Source organism: Leopardus geoffroyi, chromosome C3 (genome assembly GCF_018350155.1).
Source record: "Leopardus geoffroyi isolate Oge1 chromosome C3, O.geoffroyi_Oge1_pat1.0, whole genome shotgun sequence".
NCBI classification, from domain to species: domain Eukaryota; kingdom Metazoa; phylum Chordata; class Mammalia; order Carnivora; family Felidae; genus Leopardus; species Leopardus geoffroyi.
In genome coordinates, this window is record NC_059338.1 from 29,836,908 (window position 1) to 29,855,689 (window position 18,782).

The 18,782-nt window shown below is 38.2% G+C and overlaps 1 protein-coding gene across 9 annotated transcripts in view; it reads right to left on the reverse strand.

The window, feature by feature from the left end:
- Positions 1-18,782, reverse strand: part of CAMSAP2 (calmodulin regulated spectrin associated protein family member 2) — a 112,371-nt gene that overhangs the window by 42,604 nt on the left and 50,985 nt on the right. For all 9 annotated transcript variants that reach the window (XM_045456564.1, XM_045456562.1, XM_045456563.1 and 6 more), the window contains one exon: positions 9,106-9,267. In XM_045456564.1, the coding sequence (XP_045312520.1) occupies positions 9,106-9,267 (162 nt within the window). The remainder of the gene's footprint in view (positions 1-9,105; positions 9,268-18,782) is intronic.

The following is an 18,782-nucleotide window of genomic DNA, read 5'->3' on the forward strand; positions in this document are numbered from 1 at the left end:
TCACCTTCTGAACAAGTGCTGAGGACTAGTGAACTAGAGAACAAAAAACAATATTTGGCTTTAGTAGTATGAATTAGGTAAAAATAAATTTGTTAAAATGATATATTAGATTTAAAATATCTATTAATTTAAAAATATACATTAGCTTTTAATTTTTTTCATTTTATTTATTTATTTATTTATTTATTTATTTATTTATAATTTTATTTCAAGTGAGTTAATATACAGTGTAGTCTTGGCTTCAGAGGTAGAACCCAGTGATTCATCTCTTACATATGACACCCAGTGCTCATCCCAAAAAGTGCCCTCTTTAATGCCCATCACCCATTTAACCCATCCCCCACCCATCCCCCCTCCAGCAACCCTCAGTTTGTTCTGTGGGGAAGCCTGACTGACTCAATCTATACAGCATGTGACTCTTCATCTGGGCGTTGTGAGATCCACCCCCACGATGGGTGTATAGATTACTTTAAACATTTTTTTTTTTATTTAAAATACAAATAGTAATGTGTACCCTTGCCTTAGTATAAGTCTAAAGTTATTCAGTATTTTACCTTCCTTGTGAACAATACAAAAACCTCAGAAAGCCTTTAAATCAAATCATACCCTTCCATCTCCATGCTTTTTCATTCAGAATTATAGTTTGCTTCTTATGGGCCTCAAAATGAGATATTATGATTTTTTATAATACTTATTTAGATTTACACAAATGTGTAACAATTCTGCTTTTTATCATCGCTTCCTGCATCCCACCTCTTTTTTCTAGGTTCAATTTCTTTCTTACTGAAGTACAATCTTTTAGTAGTTCTGCAAAGGTGAGTAATGAACTGCCTTTCTTTGTTTGAACAAATCTTAGTATCACCTTTAATCTTGAATAAAAGGTCTAGAACCCTAGGTTCATTATTATTTTTCTTCAGCACTTTGAAGACTCTGCTACATTGTCTTCTGCGTGCAAATATTACTACTGAGAAGGCTACTACAGTCTAACTGCCATTCTTTTCAGAGGCTCTGTCTTGTATTTTTGGAGTTCTGCAGATTTATGATATGTGTCAGTATGGATCTGTATTAATTTATCCTGGTTGGAACTCATTGTGACTCCTGAATTTGAAAGTTTGCATCTTTCAATGGTTGTAGAAAACTTTGTATTTCTTCAAATATATTCTCTCTTCCCCGCTTCTCTCTGGTAATCTCTTTTTGGAATTCCAATTAGGAATTCCATTAATCTTGATTTCATATATTCCATCTCATCTCTCTGGGCTTCATTCTGGGTAACTTTCTTTCGGCAAGTAATTCCCTCTTTACATCTAATCTTCTATTTTAAACTTTTGATTTTTAATGAACATTTTTGATTTCTGAAGTTATTTTGGTTATTTTTCCGTTATGTCCCCATGGGGCCTTATTCTTTCCTATAGTTTTTATTCCATGTTTTATTTCCAGTCATTTAAACATTTATTTTTGGGGCCCCTGAGTGGCTCAGTCAGTTAAGAGGCCAACTTCGGCTCAGGTCATGATCTCACAGTTTGTGAGTTCAAGCCCCGCGTCGGGCTCTGTGCTGACAGCTCAGAGCCTGGAGCTTGCTTCGGATTCTGTGTCTCCCACTTTCTCTGCCTCTCCCCCACTTGTGCTCGCTCTCTCTCTCTAACATAAATAAATAAAATGTAAAAAAAAAAAAAAAAAAAAAACCCACACATTTATTTTTATAGTCTTTTCAGACTGTCCTTACTCTCTGAGGTTCTTGCAATGTAACCCTCACTTCTCCATGTGTTTCATAATTTTTGATTGTCAGTACTTTTGAATTTGCAGCAAAGACTCTCCCTCCCCTGCTGCCTTTGGGTGTGGAAGTGAACTTTCAGAGTATTTTTAAATTTGCTTCTCTGACAGGTGCCAGAAAGATTATTACTGGCCTAGTACTAGTATTTTGTTAATTTGTTGCCTTCTCCCATTTTCCTTGATCATCAGCTAGCTGAGTGCTCATCTTCCTGCATGTTCAGTTAAGGAGGTCTCTTTCCCAGACCTAGAGGGAAACTCATAATCAGCCTAAGAAAATCATGATAGCCTCATTCTTCTTGCTAAAAGATGGTTTAGGTACAGGCAAAAGAATCTATCTTAGACAACAGGACCTCCTGGTGGGAGGACAATCTGAGGGCAAGTTTTCTTTGTAAACAGAAGAGTCCAGAAGACCCTCTCATCTTTGCTAGACATTATTGTGACTGGGTATGATCCCTGGAATCACTGGTGCCATTATACAACCACAAATGGAAACACTGTATAGAATTAAGAATAACAGAATAGAGGGGCGCCTGGGTGGCTCAGTCGGTTAAGCGTCTGACTTCTGCTCAGGTCATGATCTCGCAGTCTGTGGGTTCGAGCCCCGCATCAGGCTCTGTGCTGACAGCTCAGAGCCTGGAGCCTGCTTTGGATTCTGTGTCCCCCTCTCTCTCTGCCCCTCCCCAACTAGCACTCTGTCTCTTGTCTCTCAAAAAACAAAATAAAAACGATTAAAAAAAAGAATAACAGAATAGAAAAGAAGGAAAGCCCCTATATTCTTGTTGCTGCTGTTGAGTCCCTAAATTAACTAACCCTGGATATGTCCCACCTTCAGATATGTTGCTATGTGAGATAATAAATCCTTTAAGCTACTTGTATTTGGATCTTCTGGCAGTTAAAATCATGGCTGATGTGCTCCCTTTCACTGAGGGTCCAGCTTTCTGTGCATCTTTTGTGGGTCTAAATAGAGGTTGCAGTTCCTACTTCCCACAGCAGGCAAAACCAAGGCCTTTCCTTGTGTCCAAATGACTTTAAAACTCTAGCATATGCTTGATAGCCCAGTGGGAGAGCCACCAAAACTTCCAGGCCCCACTTTTCCTGGCACCTGAGAACTTCCTTTTCCTTCTTTAATGCTCACCTCTGTAATATAAACTTTTCTAATTACAGTTTATCAAACATATGTCTAGGTGTTTATAAGCAGGAGGTTGTAGTCTTAATCCAACATGTTGCCAAAATCACTAACGTTTTCTGTCTTGGTAATTTATGTGCTACAAAGCAGCTTTATAATTTACATGCATCTTGACATATTTTGATCAATTTACCAATTGTGTGGTGGGGAGAGTTAGGCAGAAAGAGGTGATGGAACTAAAACCTGGGAAAGTTTATAAGTTATTCTGTTGTTTTTGGGGGGTGGTGTGTGTGTGTGTCTTCTTTTTTTTTTTTTTTAAGGTTAAAAAAGAAATACTTTCTAATTCACTGCTATGTAGTCACAACTGATCTATCAGTTTGGAAATGTCTTCATGATTTTTTAAAAAGTTTTTATCTAAATTCTGTTCAAAAAGCAAATCGGTCATATATTGATACTTTAAACCATTATTCATTCATTTATTCACACATTCAACAGCTATTTACTGAATGCTAGTTATGTAACAGACATTGTATTAAGAGGCTAGGGATACAGTGATATATATAAATCCAGAATGGTCCCTATCCTCATAGGACCAAAAAAAAAAAAAAAAGGGCAAGAGACCCCCAACTCCACCCCACCAAAAAGGCAATTTATTAGGAGAGCTGTAAATAGAGAGATAAGAAGAAAATAATGGGGGTGAGAGGGAGGACCTATTTTAGGAAGGCTGGGTGTGTCGGAGAAAGCCTCCATGAGAGGTAACTTTAGCTGAGACCTAAAAATGAGAAGCTGGCCATGGTAAAAATAGAAAAAAGAGTATTCCAGACAAAGAATAAACAATATAAGCAAAGGCGTTGTGGTGGGGAAAATCTGGTATGTTTGAGGAACTGAAAAAACAGTATGGCTGAAACATGGCGAGGAAAGGAGGGGTTACAAGATGAAACCGGAAAGAGAGGTGGAACCAAATAATGTTAAGGTTCATGTATTCATAACTTGTGGGTACCCCTGCATGAGTCAGTCATTTAGTACAATCTTGTCTTCTGTGATTTTGCTTATTTTTAAATTCAAATTCATTTTCTGCCAATCATGCTATTTTCGCCATGTTATTCTCACTTTTCTATGGTAGGTTTTTTTATACCTATGGGTGTATTATCCAGAAAAAATGGCAACTGGGTTAGGGTAACCCAAAATAAGAGCCAAAAGGAACAAGGACATACTAAATCTGAGAGGCTAGAGTGAAGTCATGATGAGAAAATAAGTAACAAAGCTGGTGTTCATAGATTGGAGCAAGAAAAAGTACACTAGGAGGTTCAGGTTGAATCAAATGTTTTCAACCTCTATCTAAAAACTAAATAGGATGGATATGGCCGCATAAAGGTGCTGAACATTCTTAAGTGATTTCTTTATCCTTCTATAAATTCCCAAAGTTCTAAAAGGCCTAGCTTAATTCTGTAGCTTTACCTACCTCTTTTATTTATTACACATCATCTCTCTGCCAAACACTGAACTAGTCTAGGCACCAAGACTAAAAAAAGAAAAATGGGCATTGTACCTATCCTCACAAAGATTACTCTACTTAGATTTCTTTTTAGTGTTCTTTTTTAAATGTGTATTTATTCATTCTGGGGAGAGAGAGAGAGAGAGAGAGAGAGAGAGAGACAGAGACATTGTGCGCACACAAGCAGGGGAGGGGCAGACAGTGAGGGAGACACAGAATCTGAAGTAAGCTCCAGGCTCCAAGCTGTCAGCACAGAGCCCGAAGTGGGGCCTGAACCTATGAACGTGATATCATGACCTGAGCCGTAGTCGGACACTTAACCAACTGAGCCGCCCAGGTGCCCCAAGATCATCCTAGTTTGTTTAAGCAATTAAGCAAAATAATTACAAACTCTCGGAAGTGCTATGATGCAAAGAAGATGTGTTGCAGCAGAAAATAAGACTTGACAGGTGTCCACTTCAGACAAGGTTGTGAGGAAAAAGTGCTGTCTAAATTGAGAAATGACGTGGGGTGCCTGGGTGGCTCAGTTAGTTAAGTGTCTGACTCCTGATTTTGGCTCAGGTTATGATCTCAAGGTTTGAGAGACCAAGCCCCACATCGGGCTCTGCGTGGAGAGCATGCAGCATGCTTGGGATCCTCTCTCTCCCTCTCTCTCTGCCCCTCCCCTGCTTACTCTCTCTCTCTCAAAATAAATAAACACTAAAAACATAAATACACTGAGATGAGGCAGCTGGGTGGCTCAGTCAGTTAAGTGTCTGACTCCTGATTTTGGCTCAGGTCATGATCTTACAGTTTGTGAGTTTGAGCCCCACACTGGGCTCTGTGCTGACAGTGTGGAGCCTGCTTGGGATTCTCTCTCCTTCCCTCTCTACCCCTCCCCTGCACTCTCTCTCTCTCTCAAAATAAATAAAAAAAATATTTATCAACAAAGAAAGAAACAATGGAATGGAAGCCGTGCAAAAACCGGGAGATGAGCTGCCCAGGAACGGGACACATCATGATCAAAGGCCCTGTGGGGAGGCAGACAGCTAGAATGAAGTGAGTGAAGTGTGAAAGGAGAACAGTGGCCCCAAGCTGAGAATGGAGAAATGCACAGGATGTAGGCCATGGTGCATTCTGCATTTTAAGTGTAAAATGAAGCCCCTAAAAGTTTTAATAAAGGAATGACATGATTCAAGTTACACTGTTAAAAAGATATTCTGAGATTTTGTTCTGATAACAGTGGAATAGCATGTATCACACTAAGCTCCCCAGAAGAGCAGTTATAAACTGGATAAAGTACAAAAAAAGCAACTGCTGAAGGTATTGGAGAGCAATCAAAAGCAGACAGAAATGGGAAAGGATGTGACCTTTGAAAGGAGGCAATATGCTGAGTGAAATCTATGTTTTTCAAGGGCTTTCTCCTCAATTCACACAATGCACAGTGGATAGAACCAAGCAGAAAACTAGCTGTGTTGGATTGAAGAACTGAGGGAGAAATCGGAGACTGTCAGAATGGCTGGATATTGAGGAAGATCCTGGAAAAGAAGGAATCACGGTGGAGGGGCACCCCAGTTGCACATCTAAACCGCCCTCAAATCCTTGGCTGAGCCCTGAACTATGCACGTGTAGGAAAGACTCAAAACAGTCAAGGGGGCGGTGGGGGAGGGGGGAGGAAGGGGGGGGGGAACAACTGCTGAGAGGCTGAAGAAGCTGCCTGCTACAGGGGAGCTGGTGTGGCACTCGAGTCCCACACCAAGGTTAACACCTTGGGTTCTCCACCAAAACTTTAGAAGGGTCACACATGATTTAGAAGTAAAGGCTGAATTTAAGAGGAGTACAGAGAAGTATTCACTCGATTTGTCAAGATGAAAGCCAACTCCCAAACCAACTCAGTATAGGGGTGGGGATGGGAGAGAATGCAGAGAAGGCCAGTGAATGAGGAAATAACTCTTTGGAGAAGTTCTGTGTATGGAGGAATTGGGTTGGGGAAGTTTTATCAGAATGGGAAACACTAGTGTAAGTCTGTATTCTTGTAAGAATGGTCCAATAGGGAGGGAGAACTGGATGATGCAGAAGAGTGAGGGAATCACAGTGTGGTCCACAGACCAGTAGCATTAGCATCACTGGAGCTTCTTAGAAATGCAGACTCTCCACCCCAACCCCAACCCCAACCCCAACCCCATAAAGTCAGACCCTGCATTTTAACAAGTTCCCTGGGGACTCTAACGCACATGGAAGCATGACAAGAACTGAACAGAGGACCAAACACAAAGACAAGGGAAGAAAGCAGAGTTCTAGAGTAATAAGTAATGAGAAACTGGTCTTTGACAGGAAGGGGGAGGGGTCACTTTCTCCACTTTAAAAGCAGGAAAGAAAGAAAGACAATGAATACTGATGTGGAAAAGTTTACAGATTTGGTAGCAAAAAGAAAATTCCCACCTGATGACTTCCCATCTCTGGTCTCAAAAAAAGGATGAGGCAAGGTCCTCAACTGACAGTTAACAAGGGATGGGCTATGGAAGGTCTGAGGATTAGAGAAGAAAGGATGAAATAATTTTCAAGTGTGGGAAAGTGAACTTCTTAGGGACACACTTGTTGGCCTGGCAGTAAGCACTGAGTATTTATTTGAAGTCTGTGCTTATAAATTTAAAGCGAAACTAGCTTCTTTGTGTAAATTTCTCCTTTATATACATAGCTGCACCCTAGAGAGAAAGCAGGTAACTGAGCTCAACCAGGGTTGTGTCACATAAATCACAGGGAGAGAAAAGGAGGCAAAGTAGCTGACAGTACTTGCAAGAATCTAGTTCAAAAAAGAAATCTTAACTGAGACTGTAAGAATTAACAGCCGCAACTCATGATGGAACTCATGATGAAGCTGAACACTGTTAACAGTAGGGGTATTTGAGTAAGTGAAGGAATTATTTAAGAATGAGATGTTTGTGGGGTGCCTGGGTGGCTCAGTCAGTTGAGTGTTCAACTCTTAATTTCAGCTCAGGTCTTGATCTCACGGCCATTAGATCAAGCCCCTCCATGCTCAGTGCAGAGGCTGCTTAAGATTCTCTCTCTCTGCCCCCCTCCCCTGCTCACACTCTCTCTAAAATTAAAAAAAAAAAGAAAAGATTAATTAAAAAAAAAAAAAAAGAATTAGATGTTTGCAATAAGATGTGAAGGTTACATCCTGATGATTGTCCAGAGCTAAGGAGGAAGAAATCAAGGAACTCCAGGAGCAGAGTATTAAATGGGCTTTCTACCTTGATACTGATAACGATGATAAATGAAGTTTTTTACATTTAGCTTCTCGTTATGCAAGCATTCAAGGAAGGATACCTGAAGGTACAATTTCTTTTAGATCTGCTCAGGTCTTGCTCATGGGTAAGGTTTCATTTTTTTCTGGAGTGATAGTTACAAACAAATGCAAATCAGGAGGAATTAATTACTCAATTTGGCAAAGGGAGTAATAAGCTGACAATTTAAGCATCTTCAGAGCATAAATAACTAATCACAGTTCCATAAAAATTTCCAAGAGAAATCTACAATCAATACAGTCTTATGCAACTCAGTCAAGCAAACCTAAGAATCAGAGAATAGGAAATAGGAATTACTTCATTATTAGATTCAAAAAATACTCACTGAACACCCACAGTGTATAGAACACCCTACTCTGAGTGCTGGAAATTTTCTAATAATCTGATATGAACTAAATCATTATTAAATGTAATTACAGATATTGTAGAATATACAGAAATCTATTTTCATCATTTTAACAGATTTTTTTTAATCAAAAGGTAATGGGAAATTTTAAGTAACTTAAACAACTTTAGCTTTCATTTTGATTTAAAACAAAAACAACATGGGGCGCCTGGGTGGCGCAGTCGGTTAAGCGTCTGACTTCAGCCAGGTCACGATCTCGCGGTCCGGGAGTTCGAGCCCCGCGTCAGGCTCTGGGCTGATGGCTCGGAGCCTGGAGCCTGTTTCCGATTCTGTGTCTCCCTCTCTCTCTGCCCCTCCCCCGTTCATGCTCTGTCTCTCTCTGTCCCAAAAATAAATAAACGTTGAAAAAAAAAAAAAATTAAAAAAAAAACAAAACAAAACAACAATGGAGTGTGCCTTAGTCTGTTCAGACTGCTGTAACAGCAATAATCACAGAACAGGTGGCTTATAAACAGAAATGTACTTCTCACAGTTCTAGATGCAGGCAATTCCAAGATCAAGGGGCGCGTAGGTCTGGTGTTTGGGGAGGGCCTGCTTCCCGGCCATCTTCTTGCTGTAACCTCACATGGCAGAAGGAGCAAGGGAGCTTGCTGGGGCCTCTTTCATGTGGGCATTAATCCCATTAATGAGGGCTATGACCTAATCACCTCCCAGAACCCCACTTCCTAACACCATCACATCAGGGGTTGATTTCAACATAAGAGGGGTGTCTCGGTGGCTCAGTCATTTGAGCATCCAACTTTGGCTCAGGTCATGATCTCATGGTTCATGAGTTTGAGCCACATATCACGCTTGGGGCTGTCAGTGCAGAGCCCACTTCAGACCCTCTGTCCCCCCTTCCCAGCCCTCCCCCGCTCACATTCTCTCTCTCAAAAATGAATAAACATTAAAAAATATATTTCAGAATAAGAATTTGGAGCAGACAAAACCTGCAATCTACAGCAGAGTGGCAATATATGATTAAAGATTGTACTTTTTCTGGTTAGGAGACTCATTTTTACTCAAGTGAGCATATTCCTACCTTGTTTATCCAGTACATGACAGCATCCTCAATATCATAGGGCAAATCCGTGGCTTGAAAAAAAGCTGAGTACTGTTGAGCACAGGCAATTACTTTCTCTATACTGACCATTTCTACGGTATAAGCCATCATTAGGGTATCTATCATGGCCAAATGAGCACTCTGAAAATATAAAACAAGAACAGAGTTTAAAAATTACACTTAGAAACTGCTATTTATATATTTTACAATATTAGTAACAATTCCTAACAAAAAGTAACAGAACTAAAGACTACAGAAGATAAGCCTTAACAAGAAAGCACAAATGAGAGATAAGCTAACTGAACCAAACAAACTTATCACTGAAATAATTAGTGAGGATCTTTAAGACACTCATTCTCTTCTATTCAGGGAATGTTCCTTTTCCTGTTTTTCCTATTTTTGATAATGTTGTAATCATTTACCCATAATACAATTTACAAACTTCAGAGCATCTTTGACTATGCTCTTTCCTCAAGCTTCATAACCACATAGTAGAAAAAGTTTATAGATCCTGCTTCTAAAATGTCTCTCAAATCTGTCGTCTTCCTCTTTCTGACTGCACAGTTCCCGCGCAGACCATCAACATATCTCACACTTGAACAAGGCAAAGGACTCTCTGATTCTCCTGGCTCCAGCTTTTTCCTTATCCTATTCGTCCAGCAACCCAGGACCTCCAGTCTTTCCTTTGCCTTTTTGTGTTGTGCGTGTTTGCTTGTTTTTAAATACAAAAGTGTTGTTACACCCTGATGCTTGAAAGTTCCAAACATTACAAAATACATAAAGTAGAAACTACCCCTCCTGGTCCTCCTCCCCTAGCAATGTGAACAGTTTGGTAAGTATTCTTACAAAAAAAAATTTAACGCACACCAAATAGATAAACATTTACATCGTTTCCTATTCGCTGGCATTATAAACAATTCTACAACACTGTATTTCCCCAGGGATAATTCTTCACTGTGGGGCTACTGGACCCAAGAGCAATCACATTTTAAGTTTTCATAAATAACCATTAATCTGCTCCCTAGAAAGTCTGAAGCAACCTTTATCTCCCACCAAGAATGTTATCACTGTGCCTGTTTCCCCACATTTTTTTCTTTGTCAACATTTGGTACCATTCACTTTTTATCATATGTGTCAGTCTGAAAGGTTAAAAAAAAGAAACACACATACCCTCATTTGACTTTGCATTACGCTGAATAATGATGAGCATCTTTTTACATGTTAAGCAACCAACTTGTATTTTGTCCCTTGGAAAACTGCCTGTTCATATCTTTTGCCTATTTTTCTCTTTGAGATGTTCATCTGTTTTTATTTCTTGATTTGTAAGAGCTCTTTATATATTAGGTATATTAGCTCTGTGTCATTCAGATAGCAAATACATCTTCCTAGTGTGCCTTTGGATTTTCAACTTTATTTGGAGTATAGTTAGCTACAGAGAAGTTCTAAATAGATACTTGGTAAAATCTGTCAATCTTGCTATTCTCCTTTATGACGCAGAACTTATCTCACGTTTGCAAAAGGTTTCCTCACCCCACAAATACAGAAATATTTTCCTCTATTTTTTTCTATTGCTTTAAATCTATCTAGAATCTGCTTTTGAAGATATTATAAACTAGGGACTAGTTATTTTTCCAAATCAGAGATTTCATTATATCACATTCTCTCACGAAGTCTACCTCATTTACTTTATATTAAAGTCTATACTCCTTAAACAGAGGTAAAGTACTTTAACAGCTGGTCCCTACCTATTACTCCAGCCTTTTAACTTACCATTTCCTTCCCCCAAATCACACTCCTTTCAAAATAGCCAGAGAAGACTGCCATTCCCCAAATCTGTCACCAATTTTCAAGTTTCCATGCCCTTGCTGTTGCTGTCCTCCTTATAATCTAGACTAAGTCCTGACATTGGCCTGATTTTTATCTTCATTCTAAAGGCTTTTTCCAATTCACTTTCCAATCAAAATGACTCATTTTTCCTATAGAATGAGTACAGGTTCCTACAAAATAGTGTTTATACCTGCATTAAATTCTGACTTATCTCAAGTAGGGCATGAGCACTGGTATTTTTAAAAAGTTCCCCAGAAGCCAGGGCTGAGAATCACTGACTTCTCTCATCATAGTACAGTTACCTGTATACAACCCTGTTTCCCTCGTTAGACAGTAAGACTCTTGAAAGCAAGGACATTATCTTAGTTATATTCATACTTCCTACACCTAACATGGTACCTGGCAACTAGCAAGAACTGAAGAAAGTTGGAAGGGAAGAAGCTAGTCTGGGGGGTCACCATAAGGAATGGGGAGCTAGCTTTACACTGGAGCTTAAGAAAGTGGTTTTGACTAGGAGGTAGTAGACTAGCCTATCAAAAATTTAGCACTACTTATAGAAAGGCAGATACTTTATCTTAATAACAACAATCATACAACCAATGGTGACTCCTACTTATTAAGTCTAACTTATGTACCAGATACTGTGCTAAGTATGTCATTAATATATTAGTTCTTTCATGTCAAATCTCTTCTGAAATAAAGCCGGAGATAATATACTTTCTACAACCCTCACAACTCTCTAAAGGAAATATCACTTACACATTTCATATGTGAGGAAGCTGAAGTTCAGACAATTAAATAGTTTGTCCAAATCTAATGGGCTCTTTCTATTGTATCATGCAGTTGGCAGAAATTAAGTTATTTAGTTAGGCAAGAAATATGTTTTGGAAATTCTAAATAAACATATGCACGAAAGAAAAATAAACATAAATAATTGTTTCAAATTCAGATATTTTCATGTTCTACTCTATCCAGTAAGTCTTTTCCAGACTGCTACTGCCCAGGTAGCCCAGTTACTCCTTCAGAGTTGAAGCGGCACACTGTTATCACTTCTAGCACCTCCTTTCACTCAAGTCATTTATTTGTATGTGTCCTCTCCATTCAACTCTTCTGGCCCTAGTGAGCAGACTGTCTTTCTCATCTTTGTTCCTAGCACAATGATTTAAGGAAGAAAGTTCTCAGAAATCAGTATTTGATAGCATTAAAAAGCATAATTTGAACAAAAAGGTGGGAAAACATTTCAAGAGCCACTAAACTATTCATGTACTCTTTACCACCAAGATTTTTTCTCTTGGCAATTTATTCTACAGACATAATTTGAGAGGAAAAAACAGCTATGTGAATGAAAGTGACCATTACAGTATTATATATAACAAAAAGGAAGGAAACAATGTTACAACCATAATGAGCTATTTATGGTATCCTGAACTATTTAACAATAGGGATATGCACAATACAATACTGAGTAGAAAAAACACCGTACTATAATAATGTTCAAGATACACACACACACACACACACCCCTATACATACACATACATATATGTATATACATACAGGTATGTATATATACATATAATATATATAAAAAGAGGAAAGGAAAAGGTGCAAAGAAAAAACTTACTTAGAAATTACCTTGTTATAGTATGCAAAACACACACATAAAATCTATAGTTTACTTCAAAAATTAGGATGCTAAACACTAAGTATGATTAGTAATACATTTTCAAAATAAAAACATTTTCTCATATTGTCCTTATAGTTATGTCTATATGATAATCACCCACTTCTTTAAACTAAACTTTCAAATTTTAATATGACTTTTTTTACCCTTTAATTTTACAATATGAGGTACAGATAAATTAAAAATTATATAAAACAGAAAGTATATAGTGAATCTAGAAAAGATCAGTAGTAAGAAAAAAATAATAAGCTCTAGGTCACAATCAATATAGAGTAATTTATATCTCTAGATAAAGCACACTTATTTAATTTCTTACCTGAAGAGTTAAGATCAGAATAACAACAACTACAGCTAACACAGATACTATGTGCCATGTAATATTTTCAGCATGCAATGTCTTCAGCACTTGTATTAAACTCATTTAATACAACAACCCTGTGAGAGGGACTATTATTATACCTGTTTTCTGGATGAGAAAATTGTGTAACCTGTTCAGGGTTACTCAGCAAGGAGGTAGTGATGTAGGGATTCAAACCCCGAGGTCTGGCTCTAGAGCCCATAACCATCTCACATCCACACTGCAGATTCCTCCCAGTGCCCCACTCTATGGCGCTGCATACTGCAGCAGGAGGCAAGACAGAATCTTGCAGTTCCAACAGCCGTGGCAGAAGCAACAGTTGTGCACTGAGGCCACCGGGGGGCAGAGCAGAATATGCTAGGATCAGCAGTATAAAGACTGCTTACGGAATAAAAAGCAGTTCCAATGAAAAAGGAAAGGCTACAGAATTCCACTGAATTTATTGAATAGAGCTTAAAGTATCATACAAAGGCCTGTATTAGGTTCTGTATCTGTGTTACAAAAATTGTATTTTTGTTACCTCCAATCAGTGGACTCTACACAAAACAAGTTACATTTATGTATTAGAAATTAAAGTTAATGCTATTACACAGAGGCATCTGGGTGGTTCACTTGGTTGAACATCCACCCCTTGATTTCCACTTCCAGTCATGGTCCCAGGTCATGAGACGGAGCCCTGTGTGGAGCCTGCTTGGGATTCTCTCTCTCTCCCTCTGCCCCTCTTCCCTACTCATCACATGCTCTCTCACTCTCAAAAAAAAAAAAAAAAAAAAAAAAAAATTAAAAAAAAAATTAAAGGGGCACCTGGGTGGTTCAGTTGGTTAAGCACCCGACTCTTGATAGCAGCTCAGGTTGTGATTTCATATTTGGGGAGACTGAGCCCTGCCTCAGACTCTGTGCTGAAGGCACAGTGCCTGCTTGGGATTCTCTCCCTCCCTCTCTCTCTGCTCCTTCCCTGCTCTCTCTCTCAAAAATAAAGGTTTTTTAAAAATATATTTCCTTTAACATTTATTTACTTTTTGAGAGACAGAAAACAGTTTTTTTAATATAAAAATAGCTATTAAATAAGGAGAAGCATTTAAGTGTTATAGGTGAGAAATTTATTAGTCTCAAAAATTAGTAAGATATAAGTCCTAGTATTGCATGTCTTTTATTATTCTTATATCAGATTTAGACATGGACCTTAAAAAAAATTCCTAAGAAGAATCCAGGTCTTGGCCTACTGTGGTATAGTAGCTATTAAGTGCCCATGTCCAAGTAGTCCTAGAAGGGTATAAGAAGGAGCCAAGACTTAACAAATCAATCATGAACATGAAGTATTTGAATCATTCTGCTAAAGTGATATGCACAGCATATACATATCAGACTGGGGTTTGTCAGAGTTAATTCCAATTCAGAAAATTATACTTTATCATTTATTTATAAAACAAGTTTACTGTAAGCTTCATTTATCTTTAATTAACATGGAGATAAAAGTAAAACAGCACTTATAACCCTACTGAGATACCACTACATATCCATTAGGAAGGCTATAATTTAAAAATCAGATAATAACAATTGTTGGCAAGAATGTGGAGAAATCAGAACTCCTATACACTGCTAGTGAAAATGTAAATGATGTAGCCCCTGTGCAAACAGTTTGGCGTTCTTCAATAAGTGAAACAAAGGTTACCATTTGATCCTGTTATTCTTTTAGGCCTATATATCCAAGAGAAATGAAACTATGTGTCCACACAAAAACTGTTCACAAATATCACAATAGCCAAAAAGGTAGAAACAACCCAAATGTCCATCAACTGATGAATGGATATACAAAATATATACATTCTATACAATGGAATACAATTCAGCAATAAAGAGTGATACATAGAACACAGATGAACCCTGAAAATAATATGCTAAGTAAAAGATGCCAATCACACACACACAAAAATACACATCATATTATTCCATTTATATGAAACGTCCAGAATAGACAAATATATAGAGATAGAAAGTAGTTAAGTAGATGCTTACTTAGGGTTGGGGCGGGGGGGTGGGGAGATAGGATGGGTGACAGTAAAGGGTGTTAAGTAGATGCTTGGGTCTCTTTTCAGGGTGATACAAAATTTTTTAAATTGTGGAAATGCCTGCACACATCTGAATATACTAAAACCCACTGCACTATACACTTCAAATGAGTGAATTATATGGTACGTCAATTATATAACACAAGCTATTGCCAAAATAAAAAATCAGATTAATTTCTGATGCTCTCCTCCCACGCTTTCAGTATAAATACCCCATAAATCACCATTTATGGCTTTAAGTAATCCATTCCATATGTTTGCAAAGTATCTTTATAAATATTTCAAGGTGAAAGGTGATTTCTTTTTCTAGGTAGTGAAGTATTTTAGTATTTTAAGGAATGTCTAAGAAAGATCATAAATGATCTTTAAAAATAAACTATATATATTTTATCTAGATTTTTTGGAGCCATAAGAAATTGAAAATAAAAAACTGCAAAAGGAAAATAGAATTTACCATATTTATTTATTTTTCTTTTTATCATCAATATATAGATATTTCCTGCTTAAAGATATGCAGAATGCAAACTTATGGAAATAAGCAAATGTTATTTTTAATAATATCTAAAATGCCTCATTGTTTAGAAAAATAAATCACCCTTCAACCTTGAAGTAGCCAGAATCTTAGAGATAGATGTCTATAGTTGATATAAAAATTGAAATTTTCAAGAAAAAAAATTATGCCTTTTAATTGTTTTAATGTTTAGTTTTGAGAGAGAGACAGAGTATGAGTGGGGGAGGGGCAGAGAGAGAAAGAGAGACACAGAATCTGAAACAGGCTCCAGGCTCTGAGCTGTCAGCACAGAGCCCAAAGTGGAGCCTGAACTCACTAATCGTTGGAGATCATGACCTGAGCGGAAGTCAGATGCTTAACTGACTGAGGCGCCCAAAAATTCATGCTTCTAAATCATAAGGTCTGTCCTCTGGTATAAGGAAATCTTCACATATCAAAAATCCAGCCTATCAAAAGTGAGTTGATCCAAAGAGCAAAAAGCACTAGTTTTAAACACAAAGTCAGGAATATACGTTGACCAACAAAGATTTTAGTTGTTACCTACAGGAGAGTTAGGGCACTGTTGTTCCTGACATACTGATGTTGTACCCGAGCTGTATTAAACATGGTCAGGACCAAAAGTGCCACTGTTGCTCTGCTATCACCAGATGGAATGGTGAAAACGGCAGCTATGCCAAAGGAGACGACGTCCATGGGATTCAAAATACCCCTCTCATGAGATTCAACATTAGTTCTGCCCAAATTTAACAAATAGAGCACACAGCAAAACAGCTGAGAGTTCTCTTTAATCTGTTTCTATAAGGGTAGTATGAGCATCTGGTTTATATTCTGTCATTTACATTTGGTGAATTTGACAATCACAGTACCCAATGGTGAACTATTTTCAAGATCACTTGAAGCAAACTGATACTAATCTTTACTGAAAAAGAATATATACAAAAAAACAGTACGGCTCAAACATCTATTAAAAGCCCCTGACCAATGAAAGATATTATGTGTCCTGAGGAGTTCCATCAACTTCATCTGGAATATGTTTAACGTCTAACAGCAAGTGTACTTTAAATGAGGTTCTGCTGGGTGGACATATAAAGGAACAGCATACCAGTAGTCAAACAAATATGGTAAACAAAGGAAATAGTTTACAGCAGTGGTTCCAAATCTGGCTTATCATCAAAAAATTACAAATTCCCTAGCCCAAACCTTAGAGATGGTGATTCTTTAGATCCCCAAAGAGGCCCCAGAACAACATCCTAACTGGAATCTTGCCTCCAACAGTCTCCACAGCCACAAGAAATTAACCTTCTACAGCGCATCTCTAATCACAACATTCTATAAGCAAAAGCCTTCCATGACTTCCTAGAGCCTACCAGAAACGTCCAAAATTATTTGATTAATGAAGTTCTTCATGATCTTAAAATAACCACTCGTCAGGTCTCATCTTCTGCTACATCTTATTTGAACCCTATGGTCTAATAGCATAAATTAAGAAGAGCAAGAGCTATTTAAGTAGAGTGCCTGGGTTCAACCTGGACTCTGCCACCTACCATATGGTTTGGGGCAAAGTCCTCAATTTCTCTGTGCTTCAATTATCCTCATCTGGAAAATAGGATAACAACAGTACAAGGCATTTCATGCTCTAAAAAGAACATGGTTTTATGTTAAGAATAGGGTTGGGGTGGACTACTCAAAAGCCATGCCATTTTGTAAACAGGAGGTAACCTGGATTGTCCAAGCAGACAGCTCATCCTGGCTGGAAGCAGCTGCAGTATACATTGAAAAACGCACAAAAACAACTGTAGAAATGCTTCCGGCACTCTAACTAGAGCATGGCTGGTGGACGGTGAGATAGTGCTGATGGAGGTAGATCTCAGCTGGTAAAGCTGTATTAAGGTGGGCACAGGTGGCAATGCAACTGTCCCCAGGCAAGAGCTGCATCAGGCTGGGGATGCACCTCTCTGGGAAGGAGTCCTGGGGGCAGGTAGTTATTTTAAGATTCAAATATGGAAGAACCCTATGGTTTCAGTTTTGAATTATAACCAATAAAGAACTCATGATTATATACATCTATTTTTCCTAGCCTTAACTTGAATAAAGGGCCTAGAAGCAATAACTACTAAAGTAGCAATAAATACGTTTGTGCCCAGATCTTGGTATCTAAATAACAGTTCCCCATTAAAATAAAACTAAAGCTCTTTAGAAAATGGCTGATTCCAAGTCAGAGGCAAAAAAAAAGAAAAAAAAATACAAAGTGAGCTTGGAATGTACAGGCGTGTCAAAGAGAAAAAAATATTCAAAGACTGATGGGGAGATGTCAAAAGATTATACAAGCCAGCTTGCATGGGGCTCCCACTGGCCAAATATGGGCCCACATGGGTATAAAAAAGATTCATGACAAGGGCACCTGGGTGGCCCAGTCAGTTGAGCATCGGACTTCGGCCAGGTCATGATCTCACAGTTCGTGGGTTGGAGCCCCGCATTGGGCTTTGTGCTGTCAGCGCAGAGCCCGCTTTGGATCCTCTGTCTCCCCCCACCCCCTGCCCCTACCTGGCACATGCTCTCTCTCTGTCTCTCTCTCTCTCAAAAATAAATACTTAAAATAAAAGATAAATGACAATAATGAATTATAATACAAGGAATTAAAAACAAAAAGCATCCATGAGTTCATGATGATAATCATTTAGGGAGAAAGAAAGACAAAGCTCTTCTTTACAGAATAATGCCAAGTAAGAAATGTAAAAGGAATGACAGTATTTTAAAAATCCCCATATTGCAACCACCAATGCTGTAATTAATTTGGCACAGATCATCAACAGACTATGAAACCACTAGGTGGAGCATTACTGGGAACAATATGCAATCAACTCCACATAATGCTTCCCAATTACAAAAGAAAATATGGTCAAACTTAGTGTCACCAATAATGGGACCAATTGACATGATATGCCTCCTGATGAGATTCAACTGAAAGTATACAACATGACCTATGTAGCATTCATGCCAAAAAATTTCAATCTGAATCTAATTAGGAGGAAACAATCAGACAAGTCAGGATTAGGGTATAGTCTACAAACTAACTTGCTTCCATTCTATGGAATATGAATGCCATGAAATAATAAAACAAGGTGGGGGGAGACAACTGTTCTAGACTTAAAGAGAACAAAAACATGACAGCAAAAAGTAACAGATGATCTTTGATTGGTCCCTGGC